General features: G+C 41.5%; 1 protein-coding gene across 2 annotated transcripts; it reads right to left on the minus strand.

The window, feature by feature from the left end:
* LOC135545028 (ubiquitin-associated domain-containing protein 1-like) lies at positions 1–19623 on the minus strand. Of its 2 annotated transcripts, none has more exons than XM_064972695.1 (10): positions 19234–19623; positions 18383–18503; positions 18188–18261; positions 17860–17964; positions 17353–17455; positions 13524–13632; positions 11055–11313; positions 9743–9829; positions 9396–9534; positions 1–9197 (listed from the first exon to the last, which is right to left on the minus strand). In XM_064972695.1, exons 1-10 carry the CDS (start codon positions 19369–19371, stop codon positions 9082–9084), a joined length of 1251 nt encoding a protein of 416 aa, XP_064828767.1. In that variant the 5' UTR covers positions 19372–19623; the 3' UTR covers positions 1–9081. The 2 variants fall into 2 exon arrangements, with proteins under 2 accessions (XP_064828767.1, XP_064828760.1); XM_064972688.1 differs by having other exon boundaries at positions 17860–17967.
* Positions 19624–19777: the final 154 nt, after the last annotated feature.

The following is a 19777-nucleotide window of genomic DNA, read 5'->3' on the forward strand; positions in this document are numbered from 1 at the left end:
GTAAGTTAAAAACCTTTATTGGTATTAACAAACTTGAGAAGTGATGTTACAAGGCTTTTCACATTTTCCACAGTTGAGGAATGAACAAATTCACATTAAGATGACCCAGCGTGACAGCTGAATTGTGTGAAACTAGATCAGATAGTTAGAGGACTTGCTCAGAGCAACAGTTGGTCGCAATGTGCTCCATATCCCCCCCCCCCCCTCCTTTGGCCCTAACCCATTGATGTCTGCGGATCTGAAGGCTTTGGAAAGGTATAAGCACTGTAGTGGTGGAGGGTCCACCCTACAGATCTGCAAACATCCAAGGGTCAGGTTCACATACTGGTTAGGACCAAGAGCGTAGTGATAGTGAGCAAATTGGGACCAGCTGCAAGACAAGAGAGTTGGGCAAATAGAGGAGTAAGTACAAGAGCAGATAATCACCAGACAAATACCAAGTCACTGTGTTGATACTTAAATCAACAGAAGAGTCGTGTACGTGTCAGTGCTGCACACAACATGCATCCTGAGATCACACAGCAGCATAGGTTAATAAGTGCTTAAAGTGGTTTAATGCTAGAACTGAATGCCATCCCAGTTGAAACAAAACGTACTCCCCATTTCACGTAAACAAAGCACAGGCTTCAAAAAGAATACTGCAACAGAAATGCTCTTAATGTAATAATGATTTGCATGACAGTAGCCCCGAGGGCGAGGCTAGTCGGTTTAACAGAATGAGAGATTATATTGCATTGGTTGTTGGTACCGGACAGTACTGTGTATGAACACACAGTGAACAATCCCAACTGCTAAAATGACTCACACACACCAAGAAGAACCCTAAGCACTGATCAAATGTAAATTGTTAAAGAATGGCGCTGGAGGGGATGGCTGCCATTTTACGTGCTCTTCAACAATTGTGCTATTTTGTGTGTTTTTTCACATTGTTTGTAACTTATTTTGTACATAATGTTGATGCTAGCGTGTCTTATGAAAAGACTACTCACCTCAAACTGGACTAATATGTTTTCTTTAATGTCTTTAATCATCTTTAGTATGATGCAAAGGATATAAAGTTGCTCTCAGACAAAAGCCAAAATCCCTGTCATTCGCATGAAGAAAATAAAGAAATACAAGGGGCGGAGATCAGGGTACCTTGTGAGAATTTGTAGGTGAGTGGATAACCCGGCTCTACCATCCATTCTATTGGCCAACATGAAATCACTGGAGAGTAAACTGTATGAGCTCCGTTCGAGACTATCCTACCAACGTGACATTGAAAGAAGACACGGATAATATACAGTTGGCTGGGTTTTCCGTGCATCGGCAGGACAGAACAGCTACATCCGTTAAGACAAGGGGTGGGGGTGTGTGAGAATGTCAATAACAGCTGCTGCGAGATGTCTAATATTGAGGTATTGCTCGCCTGAGTTAGTGTGGCCTACAGCTTATCATGAGGTACTCCATCTACCAAGAAGGTTGTCATCTATATTTTCCGTAGCCGTCTATTTACCACCACAAACCGACGCTGGCACTAAGAAAATGCTCATCCAGAAGCGACGCTCCTAGTGGCCAGGGACTTCAATGCAGGCAAACTTAAATCCATTTTACCTCATTTCTACCAGCATGTCGCATGAGCAACCAAAAATGCTATACCACCTTTACCCCACATTCAGAGACGCGTATAAAGCTCTCCCTCGCCAACCATTTGGCAAATCTGACCTTAATTCTATCCTCCTGATTCCTGCTTACAAGCAACAACTAAAGCAGGAAGTACCAGTGACTCGCTCAATACGGAAGTGGTCAGATGATGCGGATGCTACGCTACAGGACTCTTTTGCTAGCACAGACTGGAATATGTTCTGGGAGGATGTTCTGTTACATCCTCAGAAAGCATGAGCTCCTGAGTTGGGAAAATCTTGTGCAATACACCGACGCATGTCTTGTATTCAAGATCCTAAATGGCCTGGCTCCCCCTCCACTCAGTATTTTTGTTCAACAGAAAACCCAAACAATGGCAGCAGATCCACAAGGTCTGCCATGAGAGGTGACTGTATAGTTCCCTTATGGAAAAGCACCTTTAGTAAATCCGCTTTCTCTGTGAGAGCTTCCCATGTCTGGAATACACTACCTTCAGACACACATAACTGCACGACCTCTCTCACCTTCACAAAAATGTATGAATAAATGGCTAAAGGTCAATCTGATTTGTGATCATAATCCATAGCTGTGTATTGCCGCTTTCCGTGTTGTCTGTAGCTTGTGAGGTGTGGAAACACTCTATACATTTATGAATTTTGTCTTATGTTGCTCTGTCTGTATGCTACGTCTTGCTTGTCCTATGTTGCTCTGCGTGTGCTCACTGCTCAATGATTGTCTAAATTGTAATTGTTTTTAATAACCTGCCCAGGGACTGCGGTTGAAAATTTGCCAGGTTGGCTAAAACCGGAAAACGTTGATTAATGTGCAATGTCCCTGTAAAAATAAATTAAACTCAAACTCAATTCATCCAATGTCATTGAGGAGTATACCACCTCAGTCACCGGCTTCATCAATAAGTGCATTGACGACATCAACCCCACAGTGACCGTACGTACATATCCCAACCAGAAGCCATGGATTACAGGCAACATCTGCACCAAGCTAAAGGCGAGAGCTGCTGCTTTCAAGGAGCGGGACACTAATCCGTACCCTTATAAGAAATCCCACGATGTCCTCAGATGAACCATCAAACAGGCAAAGCATCGATACAGGACTAAGATTGAATCCTACTACACCGGCTCAGATGCTCGTCGGATGTGGCAGGGCTTGCAAACTATTATGGACTACAAAGGGAAACCCAGCTACGAGCTGCCCAGTGACGCGAGCCAACCAGATGGGCTAAATGCCTTTTATGGTCACGTCGAGGCAAGCAACACTGAAGCATGCATGAGACCACCAGCTGTTCAGGACGACTGTGTGATTATCCTCTCCGTAGCCGATGTGAGCAAGATTTTTAAACAGGTCAACATTCACAAAACCGTGGGGCCAGACGGATTACCATCACGTGTACTCCGAGCATGCATTGACCAACTGGCAAGTGTCTTCACCGACATTTTTAACCTTTCTCTGACAGAGTCTGTAATATTTACATGTTTCTAGCAAACCACCATAGTCCCTGTGCACAAGAAAGTGAAGGTAACCTGCCTCAATGACTACCGCCCCGTAGCACTCACGATGGTAGCCATGAAGTGCTTTGAAAGGCTGGTAATGGCTCACCTCAACACAATCATGCCGGAAACCCTAGACCCACTCCAATTCGCTTGCCACCCCAACAGATCCACAGATGATGCAATCTCAATCCACACTCCCCTTTCCCACTTGGACAAAAGGAACACCTATGTGAGAATGCTATTCATTGACTGGAGCTCAGCGTTCGACATAGTGCCATCAAAGCACAAAGACTTCCTGACGGGGCACCCCCAGGTGGTAAGAGTAGGTAACAAGACATCTGCCACGCTGATCCTTAATACGGGGGCACCTTAGGGCTGTGTGCTTAGTCCCCTCATGTACTCCCAGTTCTTCCATGTCTGCGTGGCCAAACGCAACTCCAACACCATCATTAAGTTAACTGACAAAACAACGGCGGTAGGCCTGATCACCGACAACGATGAGACAGCCTATAGGGAGGAGGACAAGAGACCTGGCAGTGTTGTGCTAGGACAACAACCTCTCCCTCAACATGATCAAGACAAAGGAGATGATTGTGGACTACAGGAAAAGGAGGACCGAGCATACCCCCCATTCACATCAACTGGGCTGTAGCGGAGTGGGTTGAGAGTTAAGTTCCTTGGTGTCCACATCACTAACAAACTAACACGGTCCGAACACACCAAGAAAGTTGTGAAGAGGACATGACAATGCCTTTTTCACCCTCAGGAGACTGAAAAGATTTGGCTTGGCATGGGTCCTCAGATCCTCAAAGATTTTACAGCTGCACCATTGAGAGCCTCCTGACCGGTTGCATCACTACCTGGTATGGCAACTGCTCGGCATCTGATCGTAAGGCACTACAGAGGGTAGTGCGTACAACCCAGTACATTACTGGTGCCAAGCTTCCTACCATCCAGGACCTATTACACTAGGCAGTGTCACAGGAAGGCCCAACAAATTGTCAAAGACTCCAGTCACCCAAGTCATTGACTGTTCTCTCTGCAACCGCACGACAAGTGGTACCGGAGCACCAAGTCTAGGTCCAAAAGGTTACTTAATAGCTTCTACCCCCAAGCCATAAAGCTACTGATCAATTAATCAAAATAGTCCACCAGGACTATTTTCAGTCCATTCTTGACCTGTATACAGAAAGGCTGCCAATATAGTCTAGAGCCTCTATACAAATGCATTGAACCTTCAACCATGCTACATTTTCTCAAGGTCTATCTATTTTGTAAATAAATTGTATTTCAATAACTTGAAGGGCAGATTTCAGATTCTCGCAAATGTAATATTATTAATAAGAGCACGTAACTATTTCTGCTTAACTATAAATACACACAATTGAAGGAAATACTTATATATATATAAATCATGTTCATATATTGCATTTAACAAAACCATACTTATTGACGCTCTGTTCAATAAACCACGTTACCATGGATTAGTTAAAGCCATAAAAGGAGTAGAGGTTTGGCCTCACAGTGGCATAGCTAGAGAAACAACAACAACCTCCCTGAGGACAGTCACTTCAACAGCACATTTCAAATATTGAATACAAAAACTCAAATCTTGCAAAACACACCTCCCATTAGCCATGTTCTTCTTATAGAAGAAACTCGCAATTAAATTAAAGGTTGCGTCCCACCATTCCCTAATATAGTGCACTAGTACACTGAACAAAAACACAACATGTACAGTGCTGGTCCCATGTTTCATGAGCTGAAATAAAAGATCCGAGAAATGTTCCGTATGCACAAAACACTTACTTCTTTGTGTGCACAGACTCGTTTACATGCGTTAATGAGCATTTCGTCCTTTGTCAAGATAATCCATCCACCTGACAGGTGTGGAAATATCAAGAAGCTGATTAAACAGTATTATCATTACACAAGTGCACCTTGTGCTGTGGAAAATAAAAGGCCACTAAAATGTGTAGTTGTCTCACACAACACAATGCCAGAGGTGTTTCAAGTTCAGGGAGTGTGCAATTGGCATGCTGACTGCAGGAATGTCCACCGGAGCCGTTGCGAGAGAATTGAATGTTAATTTCTCTAGCATAAGCTGACTCCAAGGTTGTTTTAGAGAATTTCTTAGTACGTCCAACCGGCCTTACAACCACAGACCATGTGTAGCCACGCTAGCCCAGGACCGCCACATCTGGGTTCTTCACCTGCGGAATCATCAGAGGGGGAGGAGTATATCTATCTATAATAAAGCCATTTTGTGGGGGAAATCTTATTCTGATTTCTTTTTTTTTTATTAAAAAAATGTACCTTGGGCTGGGCCTGGCTCCCAAGGCAAAGGGTGGCTACTTTGAAGAATACAATATATTTTATTTGTCTAACACTTTTTTGGTTACTACATGATTCCATGTGTGTTATTTCATAGTTATGGCTTCACTATTATTTCTACAATGTAGAACATCGTAAAATAAAGAAAAACACTTGAGTCGGTGTGTCCAAAGTTTCGACTGGTACTGCATATATTTTATGGAATGGGGTGCCAGTTGGGACGGAGCCCAAAATAAATTAGTCATATTGATTCATCAAAAGCAGTACTAGCGAGTCGGAGTACACACTTACTATAAATTGTAAAAATATATAGAATAAAGATATAGCCTTACTAACTCATTTCAATTCACACATTTCTGACACACTAATCAAATATATTTTTACAGGTCTCGCTAATTGCACAAAAATGCACTATTATTACAGGTCTATCTTATGACAAGGCAAGTCATTGCACAGTCAATAATAAGTGCATGATGTTTTGGTTAAACAGCTCACATATAATTTACTCTCAAAAGAAGACTGGCCCACTATTCAACTAGCCGTTTCACTTAGCTCAGTATACCACTGCATGTCAAATTCTTCAATGCATTGGCTTGTATGTTTATACCAAGATAGCTTGTTTCGTTGCAGGAAGGAATGATATACCATCACTCAATCAACACACTTCCACTAATGTGACATCCGTGGATCAAGTATAAATTTCCCCTGAAACCTATCATATATATGTAGCCTGGTCCCTGATGTTTGTGCTCTTGCCAACTCCAACGCTCAGTGTCATTTTCTGCTATTGAAATCCTTGGGCGGCCCGCGTAAGCATCCAAACTGTGTAAAAAAGATACACAGGCCGGTTGCGCCCATTGTCACGTCCACCACCTAATACACTTTTTGATCCTGAAAAAAACCCTGCAATCAGTGAAAAGGAGGTCTAATAGCACAAACAGACAGGCACTCCGACTAATCAAAACCGCCCATTGTCAGAAAATGAGTACTTTTGTTCCTGGTGTAGTGAGTTGTTGTAAGAGCATTGAGAACAGGCGCAGAATTAGAGCAACACAATAACATTCAGAGCACAATGACAACTAATTAATACATACAGTACCAGTCAAAATGTTGAACACCTACTCATTCAACGGTTTTTATTTTTACTATTTTCTACATTGTAGAATAATAGTGAAGACATCAAAACTAAGAAATAACACATATGGAATCATGTAGTTGCCAAAAAAGTAGCCACCCTTTGCCTTGATGACAGCTTTGCACACTCTTGGCATTCTCTCAACCAGCTTCATGAGGTAGTCACCTGGAATACATTTCAATTAACAGGTGTGCCTTGATAAAAGTTAATTTCCGGAATTTCTTTCCTTCTTAATGTGTTTGATCAGTTGTGTTATGACAAGTTAAGGATGGAATACAGAAGATAGCCCTGTTTGGTGAAAGACCAAGTCCATAACATGGCAAGAACAGCTCAAACAAGCAAACAAACAGTCCATTACTTTAAGACATGAAGGTCAGTCAATACGGAACATTTCAAGAACTTTGAAAGTTTCTTCAAGTGCAGTCGCAAAAACCAAGCGCTACGATGTAACTGGCTCTCCCAACACAGGAAAGGAAGATCCAGAGTTACCTCTGCTACAGAAGACAAGTTCATTAGAGTTACCTGCACCTCAGATTGCAGCCCAAATAAATTATTCAGAGTTCAAGTAACAGACATATCAACATCAACTGTTCAGAGGAGACTGCGTGAATTAGGCCTTCATGGTCGAATTGCTGCAAAGTAACTACTATTAAAGGACACCAATAAGAAGAAGAGACTTGCTTGGGCCAAGAAACACGAGCAATGGACATTAGACCGGGGAAATCTGTCCTTTGGTCTGATGAGTTCAAATATTTGGTTCCAACCGCTGTGTCTTTGCGAGACGCAGGGTAGGTGAACGGATGATCTCTGCATGTGTGGTTCCCATCGTGAAGCATGGAGTTGGTGTGATGGTGCTTTGCTGGTGACACCGTTGGTGATTTATTTAGAATTCAAGGCACACTTAACCAGCATGGCTACCACACCATTCTGCAGCGATACACCATCCCCATCTGCTTTGCGCTTAGTGAGACTATCATTTGTTTTTCAACAGGACAATGACCCAACACCTCCAGGCTGTGTAAGGGCTATTTGACAGAGTGCTGCATCAGATGACGTGGTCTCCACAATCACCCAATCAAAATGGTTTGGGATGAGTTGGACCGCAGAGTGAAGGACAAGCAGCTCAGCATGTAATGTAGAAAATATATAAAAAATAAAAAAAAAAACCTTGAATGAGTAGGTGTCCAAACTTTTGACCTGGTACTGTAGATATATATTTTTAAATCAAGACCATTACCAAGACAAACTTGACTTCAGACACTAAAAAGACAGCACGTAATACACTTTTCTAAAAATAAAGTTGCCATTAAATAAATATTTGGGAGAAGGACAATATCCTCCTTTACTTTCCCACTTCTTTGAGTAGTGTCACACTGACTCACAGCAGGCAGACCACTAGGCTCCCAAGGTTGAACACACAGAGAGAGATTGTGAGCGAAAGCAAAATATAAAGTCAGTGTGTCTGACCACCCAAATCCACCTGTACCTCCACACTAAGTCCTGGACTTACTGTGATAAGCACAACCATTGCCATCACAGCAAGTGCATCCCAATACTTCCTACAAATCTAAAAGCATCAGATTTGTGGAGGCATGGACTAGAGGGAGTTTCAACCACATTTCTTACACCAGTCGTTTCCTTTTCAACCACAGAAGGGAAGTGAACAAGTGCACAATTTAGAAGGAAGGAGAGGTTAACTGGAACATAGCCATAACCTGGGGTTTAATCATTCAGGAAGAATGGAACATTACACAACTTTAAGATAGAAACACGTGATTTAGAACAGACCTTATTTGTCACAGGGAATAATCAAATCGGATCCACTCTATACATTACATGTCTATCTACAACCGTTGGAACATTTTCATGTTCTGAAAAAACCTCTGGTTAGTACTGAACACTCATTTCATCATAACGCAACAGTTTGATGCATGTTCACTTGCAGTCTGACTTGTCTTCAACCAAATTCTACAGACTGCCTGGAGTCATTCAACTCACGCTAGAAACATTCACTTTGAGGTAATGAAAACAATTTATGGAGACAAATTAAACTAATCAATATTTGAAAATGGCAAAAGGGAATGTTTTTGAAGAGTAAACATTGGTTTGATGCCTGATGGTATTTTTTTGTACATGGATAAATTAATCAAATAAATCATGTGCATCATAACTATAAAACGGCCATTTTTAAAATGTAAAAAACAAAACAATAATTGTAATAATCATGTTAACATAGTTTTGTACAAGGTTTTCTGTGGTATAAATAAATATGTATTTTACACTCCCCCCTCCTCCGGCTTTGACTTTTCAAGGCAAAAAACAACACTTGTCACAGCTGTGTGCACACACACCCAAGCTCACACACTCACACACTCACACACTCACACACTCACACACTCACACACTCACACACTCACACACTCACACACTCACACACTCACACACTCACACACTCACACACTCACACACTCACACACTCTACGTGCGGTTGAGTGTCTGGAAGATTCTGGAGATCTGCAGCATGACAGGTCCAGTCTCAGGGTCATTCATCCATTGGGTGCTGTTCAGAGGGTTCTCCAACATGTCCTCAAATGCTACACACAAACAGAAGGTTTTAGAGGGTTTTAGAGACAATACAACAATTCAATAAGTAGCCTCGTCTGAGCCAGAACGGCCCATAGGACTGAAGCAGGTTTCTGTAGCGTGATGCTTGATGAACAGGTCCACCCCCTCCCCTTATCCTCTGAGCTTTGTTATTTTTAACTGAACAATTTGTTTTACTCCAAACCTACCCAGCAGTGTTTTGGGATTGGTGAGGCCCAGCTGGACCACAGGGTTCTCCAGGATGGCCTGGAACAGAGAACTGTTGATGTCGATGCCTTTATCCAAGTCCTCCGGAGACGGCTTCCTGTCCCCCAGCAGCCACTCGCACTGTGGGTTTAGATCGGTGAGTTAACTTCTCTTAAACTAGGACGGTCAATGGAGAAACAGTTCTCATTCCAAATGACAACATGGGTAAGAGCTGTAAAAAGCAGTCCATTCATAGAAGACAGGAAGCAATGACTTATTTTGTTACTCAATAAGTGTGTGCTTCATTTTCTTTGATCCTTTATTCCTCAGTGTGGACAGTAAAACCTACTGCAGCATCCTGTTGGTTGTTATTGACTCTCAGGGCATCGATCACCTCCTTCTCATCAAAGCCCATCTCCATCAACGCAATGACAGCCTGCAGAGACAAAGAACGATACAGAGTTAGTTTATCATTACACAGTCATTCTATAAAAGAACCAAAAGCTAATCACAGTTTGAAGCCAACATTCAGTAAGGGAGTAGCAGAGACACAGTTTACAATTTAGGTAAGCTAGCTAACAGCTATATACACAGTGTATAAAACATTAGTAATTGCTCGTTCCAGGTGAAAGCTATGATCCCTTATTTATGTCACTTGTTAAATCCCCTTCAATCAGTTGACGGATTCTGTTCAAATGTAACATGTTTCATTTTAAACTATAGTTTGTTTGATTCTTGTTTAGTGAATAATCATTAACAAGTGAGTATTAATGGAGTTCAGGCCATGAAATTGTGTGTATGCTAATTTGGAAAAGTTGACCTAATCAGATAAGAGGAAATTGCCGAGGATCAGAGAGCAGGGTCAGGCGCAGGACAATGAAGATGGACGGGTGTGATTCTGACAAAGAGAGGACCATGGGCATTCCACAGTCCAGATATGGGATACTCATTAGGGGTCATAAAATGTATAGCTGGGGTGGTGACTAAAAGGAGAGAAGAGTAGAAGATGTGTTTTGAATGTATGCATTCAGCTGACGGCATCCTTGGTAATAAAATCTTAACTTCTCTTGAGCTTTTGGTCTCAATTCCAGGCTACATCACATCCGGCCGTGATTGGGAGTCCCATAGGGAGGCGCACAATTGGCCCAGCGTCGTCTGGGTTTGGCCGGGGTAGGCCGTCATAGTTAAGAACAAATTCTTATTTACAGACTTGCCTAGTTAAATAAAAGGTTCCATAATTTTTTTTTTTTTAAACAATTCCTTATTGCAAAGAGGTTGCAATAGCAATGGGGAGGAGACAGGTTAAAGGATTTTTAAGCCTTGAAACAACTGAAACATGGATTGTGTATGTGTACATGTCAGAGGGTGAATGAGCAAAGCAAAAGATTGAAGTGCCTTTGAATGGGGTACGGTAGTACGTGCCAGGCGCACCATGGGCCAGCATCCCTGTGAAACATTTTCGATATCTTGTAGAGTTAAGGCTGATGAATTGAGGCTGTTCTGAGGGTAAATTGGTGTGCAACTCAATATTAGGAAGGTATCTTGCCTGGTCACAGATTTGTTTGTCGTCTTGCCAAATCCTTCAGTTGACTATTCAGCACAAACAGATATGGGACCAGTCTAACATGTAACAGTTTTAGCTTGACAGAGAGAACACTCACCCGTGACTCAGGCCTGAACTCTCTTTTCCTTCGGATCCTCTTGAAGATCTCAGTGAGTTCGTCCTGCCTGGCGGCGGAATCTGTGTTAGTCTGGGAGACGGTGCGGAGGAGGTTTGGAAATGAGGCAGAGATAGAGGGGATCAGGGGTGGTGCTGTGGCTCCTACTGCTCCTGGGGTGCCCTGGCCGGGCAGGGTGGTGTCCACCATGGGGTCGTCTACGTGCTCAATCAGCCACTCCATGGCCTGGGTCACTGACATGCTGCAGGAGAGGCAGTGAGGGAGGGGCATGGATGAATTTGTTGTTTCAGACTCATCGGATCAGACTGGACTCACTTGTTGTGATGGATAGAATCACAGGCTAAGTGTCTAATTGATTCTTTATAGACTTCACTGATATGACCACTGACCAGTATCATTGACTCAGACTACACTCCAGGGCAGTGGTCCATCCTCAGTGAACTCTAAAAAAACAAAACATGTATGTCAGACATTTATTATTTTTGGATAAAACTATTCTAAATATAATCACGTCACCAAATAATCGATTAAAACACTATTTTGAAAAGACGTTCTACACGAGCCTCAACAGCACTCTGTAAGGTAGCACCATGGGGTAGCCATAAGACAGCTAGCTTCCACCCTCCTCTGGGTACATTGACTTCAACACAAAAACTAGGAGGCTCGTGGTTCTCACCCCCTTCCAAAGATTTACACAGTAATTATGACAACTTCCAGAGGACTTCCTCCAGCCTCAGAGCTCTTGCAGCATGAACTGACATTTTGTTCACCCAATCAAAGGATCAGATAATTAATCTAGTACTGAAAGCATAAACTACAGCTAGCTAGCACTAGTGTATAAAATGTGGTGAGTAGTTGACTCAGAGAGAGAAAGACAATAGTTGAACAGTTAAATTAATTTCTTCCAAAATGGAGAAGCGAGAGAGTAATTTCTCTTTCTCACCGTGCTAGCAAATGCAGCTAGCTAGTTTAGCCTACTGAACACCCTGCTCAAACAGAGGGATGCTATGTTTGCTAGCTGGCTTTGACTTTCCAACAACACTGGAACTCAGGGTAAGCTTTCGGTTTTTCCAAATGTATTGCCACCAGGGCCGCCGGTGTAACTGCTTGGTGACTATACAGTACACTAACATTACTGCATGATTGTAGCGGGTTTACTAACACGTTAGTTCAATTAGCTATGCTGACTATGACGTTACTTTAGCTAATATGGTGACAATGATGTAGGCTGAGTGTAGCGGTTTGGCTTGGAAAGGTTTTTTCACAGCTGATGTGTTGCACATTGAAGTCCACAAGCGAAAGGGAAGAGGAGAGAGGTGGAGAGTGCATAGATGCGAGAAGGAATACAACGTGGCAGCTATGAAAGCGAACTGTGTTTATGTGCGATTGGGGGTGAATTTATTCTGACGATTCTGTTGGAAAATGTTTCTTAAAAGGAAGCAAACGGAACAAAACGACTATAAACGTAGCTGAATTTGTCAATTAGAAACTTTCGTTTGCAACTGTTGGACTAATGATTACACCCTATATCAGCTAGATGCAGGCAAGAGTGTGCAATGCAGTATTTAAATGGCACTGTCTGTCAATGTATCAAAACAAAAAAAGTGTCACTGTCACCCTAAATTTGGTGTCTCGCCCTGTGTGCACCTACGTTGTAAACTTTTATTCATAGGTTAGGTTGTAGCAACCTCATGATGGGTATAGGGAAAATTTGAGTATCATGTGGCAGCCTAAACCTATCGCAGTGACATTGAACATGAATGAGTGTCATCCAATATGCTTTAACAGAAATAAGGCCATGCTCAAAAAATAACAATCTTCCCTCATCTTAAACACTACAGTTTTTTAAAGTTTTGCCTAGAAAAGTATTGGGTGAACAGCCAAATCATTTGTTTAGGTCCAAACAATGTCTTCAGAGGGGAGGGTTCATTTTTGGGATGGAAAAACATTGTGTTGATACAGTTATGATCAAGTATGTAAAAAAAATAAAAAGATAATGGACCTATATATTTTTAAATAACTATTTGAGAAATAAAAATCACTCAAATAAAAGCTAGACAAAAACAATGAATTCAGGAGTATTGGTTTTGTTATCATGTTTGAGCATAAGAACACCACATTAGGCATGGCAAAATGCATAAAATTGCAGGGGGAAACATGCAGGAAAATAGCTAAATGTTCTCTCAGCTCTATAGCAGAACTGCAGAAAATTGGCTTACAAACGGCAAAAGTTCTCTCAGCTTCATTGTAAAAATCTGCAGAATTGCAGGAAATAGCCCCGCGGCCAAGATGGGGGCCTCAAATGTTCTTGCCCAGGGCCTGAGCTGAGCATGCCCATTGCCACACACCTGTCACGCCCCCTTTTGATTCAGAAAAAACCCTGCACTCCTTGTGTCAGTGATTATCTCATTTGACTTCAGGTGGTGATAAGTATTATTGATTGTGACTCACTGGTTGAGCCTGAGAGCTTTGATGGCTCTGCTCTCAGGGAAACCCATCTCAGTCAGCTGCTGAAGGGTCGTCTCATCCACCCGGTCCTCCTCCTCCTCATCCAGCATGGCTGACAAACCACACACAATATTAGTGAATAATAGTATAACTATAATAATACTTCATGCCATGGCATTGCTACTGACTGCCTTGAAGGGAATTCTAGAGCGTGCATTATTTAAGTGATAATGCCCGAGAAGCCGGTGTTTGAGGGATATATTGGCAAACCGTGCCAATATCTCCTCCAAACACCGGCTTCTCTGGCATTATCACTTTTATACAACGGGTTACCGAAATATATCTATTTTTTTATTTTGATGAATTTATTCCTACTATTTAATCATTCCACAAGATAATGTACTGACACAAATCTAGGGTTGCTACCCAAGCTGGCTGGTCGGTCGTTCGTTCTATCGGTTCGGTTGCCAGAGATGTGACACAGGCATTTAGTCTTTTTGTTCTCTATCTACAGTTGAAGTCGGAAGTTTACATACACCTTAGCCAAATACATTTAAACTCAGATTTTCACAATTCCTGACATTTAATCCTAGTAAAAATTCCATGACTTAGGTCAGTTAGGATCACCACTTTATTTTAAGAATGTGAAATCTCAGAATAATAGTAGAAATATTTTATTTCAGCTTTTATTTCTTTCATCACATTCCCAGTGGGTCAGAAGTTTACATACACTCAATTAGTATTTGGTAGCATTGCCTTTAAATTGTTTAACTTGGGTCAAACGTTTTGGGTAGCCTTCCACAAGCTTCCACAATAAGTTGGGTGAATTTTGGCCCATTCCTCCTCACAGAGCTGGTGTAACTGAGTCAGGTTTGTAGGCCTCCTTGCTCACACACGCTTTTTCAGTTCTGTCCACGATTCTTCTACAGGGTTGAGATCAGGGCTTTGTGATGGCCACTCCAATACCTGGACTTTGTTGTCCTTAAGCCATTTTGCCACAACTGTGGAAGTATGCTTAGGGTCATTGTCCATTTGGAAGATACATTTGCGACCAAGCTTTAACTTCCGGACTGATGTCTTGAGATGTTGCTTCAATATATCCACATAATTTTCCTACCTCATGATGCCATGTATTTTGTGAAGTGCACTAGTCCCTCCTGCAGCAAAGCACCCCCACAACATGATGCTGCCACCCATGCTTCACGGATGGGATGGTGTTCTTCGGCTTGCAAGCCTCCCCCTTTTTCCTCCAAACATAACAATAGTCATTATAGCCAAGTAGTTATAATATTGTTTCATTAGACCAGAGGACATTTCTCCAAAAAGTACGATCTTTGTCCTCATGTCCAGTTGCAAAACGTAGTCTGGCTTTTTTATGGCGGTTTTGGAGTAGTGGCTTCTTCCTTGCTGAGCGGACTTTCAGGTTCTCTCAATATAGGAATAGTTTTACTGTGGATATTGATACTTTTGTACCCGTTTCCCCCAGCATCTTCACAAGGTCCTTTGCTGTTGTTCTGGAATTTATTTGTACTTTTCGCACCAAAGTAGGTTCATCTCTAGGAGACAGAATGAGTCTCCTTCCTGAGTGGTGTGATGGCTGCGTGGTCCCATGGTGTTTATACTTGCGTACTATTGTTTGTACAGATGAACATGGTACCTTCAGGTGTTTGGAAATTGAAGAGGCACTGAGTTTGAAGGTAAGCCTTGAAATATATCCACAGGTACACCAATTGACTCAAATGAGGTCAATTTGCCTATCAAAAGCTTCTAAAGCCATGACATTATTTTCTGTAATTTTCCAAGCTGTTTAAAGGCACAGTCAACTTAGTGTATGTAAACTTCTGACCCAATGGAATTATGATACAGTAAATTATAAGTGAAATAATGTCTCTAAACAATTGTTGGACAAATTACTTGTGTCTTGCACAAAGTATATGTCCTAACCTGACTTGCCAAAACTATAGTTTGTTAACAAGACATTTGTGGAGCGGTTGAAAAACAAGTTTTAATGACTCCAACCTAAGTGTATGTAAACTTCCGACTTCAACTGTATTGGCGCAACCCAGTCGTTCGTTCCAAATATTCCATTGCCATACTGGCTGGCAACGTTCTTATCCCATGCTTGCTAGCTATTCAACTACAGCTAACTTACAGTCATGTCAAACAGCGCAGCCAGAATAACAGCTGCACTTGCGTTTTTTTAAGCTTTCTAGTGATCTTTTTTGGGACACATCCATAACAATGAGCTAATGATGTGCGATTTCACCTGGCATAGAAAATGTACTCTCATCTGGACACTGTTGTTCAGAGGAGCTAGCCAACAACACAGCTAACACAACCACTTCAAACTGAAGCTAGAAAGACTGCTAACTAGCTGCACTTCATTTAGCTTTACCTGTTAATTGACATTTCTTTGTATCCATAAAAATGTATGCTGATTCATGATTTCGACTGGCTGAGAAAAGCTGCCTGTCTGTCTCAAATTTGAATACTGAAATGTTGCAAATGTCAGAGAGCAAGATTTATACAAATCTCCGCCGTTGAAAACTAAATGTTAGTCTAAAAGAAAGGTGAGATAATGTCTAGATTCTTTTTATAGTAGAGATCAAGTTTATAAATTGCCTGGCTGGGCTGCTGAGACACGGGATTGCGCAGTCAGATGGAACAGAGTAAATAGGCAGTTTAACGGCATAGATATAGCCAGTGGTAACTTGTGGAATAGACACCGACTGCAACGCAGTTTTAACCAATCAGCATTCAGAATTAGACCCACCCGCTGTATAATTAAGCAATAAGGCACGAGGGGGTTTGGTTTATGGCCAACATACCACTGCTAAGGGCTGTTCTTAGGCACGATGCCAACCCACAAAGCCCAGAGGTGCCTTATTGCTATTATAAACTGGTTACCAACGTAATTAGAGCAGTAAAAATAAAATGTTGTCATACCCGTGGTATACGGTCTGATATACCACGATTTTCAGCCAATCAGCATTCAGGGCTCGAACCACCCAGTTTATAATTCCCTATAATGCACAGTATAATTCAGTGGCTATGAAATTCATACTTACATGTTCTGTTTGAGCTGCTTTTGAAAGCAAAAGTTGATTTGAAAACATTATTGGCATTGTTGAATTAGATTTAATAATAGCAAGCTAGGACTAATGCTTTGGCCATAGAAATCAGAATCAAATCATACTGATTTCTATGGATTTGGTTAGCTGAGCTAGCAAGTCTGTTTGGTTACCAAGGCAACTACTATAGATATCTAGTAAACTTGCTAGCTACTTCAGTGGATGTTGAACACATTTCTAGCATCAAATGTGTTAAATTATAGCCATGGTATATAATAGGGATAATCAACTTTGGAGCTCTAATGCGTACTCTGGAAAATAATGCAACTCTGTAAGGTGAGTTCCACGTCGCACATTATTTTCCAGAGAACGTAGTTGATTATCGCTTACATAATGCACTATTCTGTCACTTATACATAAGCTCAGTGACAATATGACTGTTACAGCTCCATCTTGTTCATTAAAAAAACATCAGGTAGCCGTTGGGGCGGCAGGTAGCCTAGTGGTTAGAGCATTGGGCCGTAACCGAAAGGTTGCGCGATCGAATCCCTGAACTGACAAGGTAAAAATCTGTCATTCTGCCCCTGAACAAAGGAATTAACCCACTGTTCCCAGGCCATCATTGTAAATAAGAATTTGTTCTTAACCGACTTGCCTAGTTAAAAAATAAAAAATAAACTAATGCAAAACCAGCCTCTTTGCCCTGCAAGGCAGTTACCAAAAACCATCTTTGATAATGAAATAATGTCTGCACACTGTACCATTGGCCTTTTTGAAGAGCTCCACAGCATCGGGGTTCAAGGCGAGAAGCTTCTGGGCCACTTCAATGAGAGAGACAAGGATTTTCCTGAGCTCTGTCTGAAACTGATGGAAAATGTATTTTATTTCCTTATTTAACCAGGAAGTTCCAGTGAGGTCAGAAGACCTCATTCCCAAAGAAACTCATTCTTAAATTGAGGTTATTCATTCTGGTTTATACACATAAACCAGAATGAATAACCTCTCTTTAAGAATGAGGTTCTTTGGGAATGAGGTCTTCTGACCTCATTGGAAAAGCCTGGTTAAATAAGCAAATAAAATCTTAGTATCAGGGATTTAGAATAGGCTTAATATGACCAAATTCACTCATTTTAATATGTCTCTGATAAGTTTGCAGGCGACATTTTAGGACTTTAGTTAAATTTCAGTACAATAGTCAGTGGAAAGCTCCTGAAGTGCTTTGAACTATGCATTCTGACAGGTTATTTACTGTATAGTGCTGTACTTACATCTCTGATGTTATGCTGGGTGACAGTGCGGTCTGTGTGGCGGGTGGACAGGCCGGCCGTGGCCTTCAGGATGGCATCTTTATCTGGAGCCTTGTTATCCTGCTTCTTCTGACAGACAAGGAGGAAACACACATTAAGATAGTTGCAAACAGTACAACAAGTTGGACGTAATACGTTTCTTGTTGTGTTGTCCCTGGTTCTAGCAGTCTTAGCAATTCATTAAACATTTTTGTCTGATGATCGGAGCCTATTGAGTTTAAGTGCAGAGTTAGATAAGCCACAAACCAATACAATTAGGGAGAGTATTTAAATCTGTTGTTTGGCCTACCTTTTCCTCTGCAGTTATGTCAGCTATTTTCAGAGGGGGAGGCAGTGGTCTCTTCTTTATCAGTAGAAGAAAATCTAAAACCAAAGGAAAACATTCACTTAATGGCATGTAGGAGCATTGAACATATCGGCTAATTGTTTGATTTGAAAATATTAACATTGAGACAACTTCAAAGCTTTAAATCCATAGAAGTACCTGTATCTTTTAGATTTTCATCTGCAACCGTTTTAGTTTCTGCGAGGATCCTCTCCGTGGCAGCATGGACAAGTTTATGGTGTGTGATTGTTTTGGGGTCTTCGAGGCTTCCATGTACATACTGCAAAAAAATAAAATAAAAATAAAAATAATAATCCCATCGACAGGTACAAATAGCAGTACTTTTTACTTTTATGGTAATTATATTACTGTTGTTTTTATTTAACCACGCAAATAATTGGTAATGGATAGGCTAGCTAGCCCTATATCACCAGCCAAACATATTTCTAAAGGTACCAATGATTTCTGCATTAGCTGGGTCTCTTACTGTCTAAATTTGTACTAGGAGGATGCAGTGCAGAAAGAGACTGGCAGCCATATGGGGTAGGGTAGCTGCATGTGGGGTATCATACTGGCACTTACAGACGAATCAAGTGTAAAAATGGGTAGCCCTAAACAGCAACAGTACAGTACAGTCTGTATAGTATAGTCTGTGGAACAAATAAGGAAAACTCAGAAGGCAGGAGCATATGAACATAAACAGAGTAACTTAATTTACATAGCTACACCAACAGACACGAGCATTTGGGCTAGGCTAGCTATCACATTTTGCTAAGGAGCTCATGTGGTGCGCCTAGTTTGCAGGGATTCTAGGCTCGTTAACTTGTGAATCAACTTGCTAAATTATAAATAGCAGTGTCTACCCAGTTACTCTAAATACGGAACGACTGACACCGACATTGACTATTTCAACTAGGGCTGCAAACATCGGCGACAGTTACACAACTACGTTACAATTTCACCCGGGCAAACACCAATCAATGAGCAAGTAAGAAAATAAACAAGCATACATGTTTCAAGCACATCTCTTTGAGTTGTTCAATAGTGGTATCCTCTGTTACTTCTTCCAACCACTCTGTTCCCTCCATAGTACAAATGTGGATTTTAATTTTTTTTCCAGCGAATATCTTCTCTTCTTGCACAAACATAGCTGTAGTTGTGTGTAACTATATAGCTAGCGAGCCAGTTCAGTGATGGCTACGTTAGTTTGCTAACATTAGCTAGCGCCTTCGAAAAACAGCGACAATAGTGCAAACACCTACACTTATGATTTTCAAACAGTTTGATCGGACTTCAATGCTATAGCAGTCGAGTGCTGTTTATTTCGCAAAGAAGACCTGTTTATCCTTCTCCAAGAGCCGAGCAGCTTGCCAAGTATACTATTGTGTTGGTTATGATTAACCTTTGAACCTAGGCAACGTTTGTCCCTGTGCAAAATGGGAATTGTAGTTGTTTTAAATTGTGTAGTTTCGCGCTCATTTAGCTGAGCTGTTACTCCTAAAATGTACCACCAGAAGAGGGAGACAAAGCCTGCAGTGCCTGGGCCTACTACAC

The sequence above is a fragment of the Oncorhynchus masou genome, chromosome 1 (genome assembly GCF_036934945.1).
Source record: "Oncorhynchus masou masou isolate Uvic2021 chromosome 1, UVic_Omas_1.1, whole genome shotgun sequence".
NCBI classification, from domain to species: domain Eukaryota; kingdom Metazoa; phylum Chordata; class Actinopteri; order Salmoniformes; family Salmonidae; genus Oncorhynchus; species Oncorhynchus masou.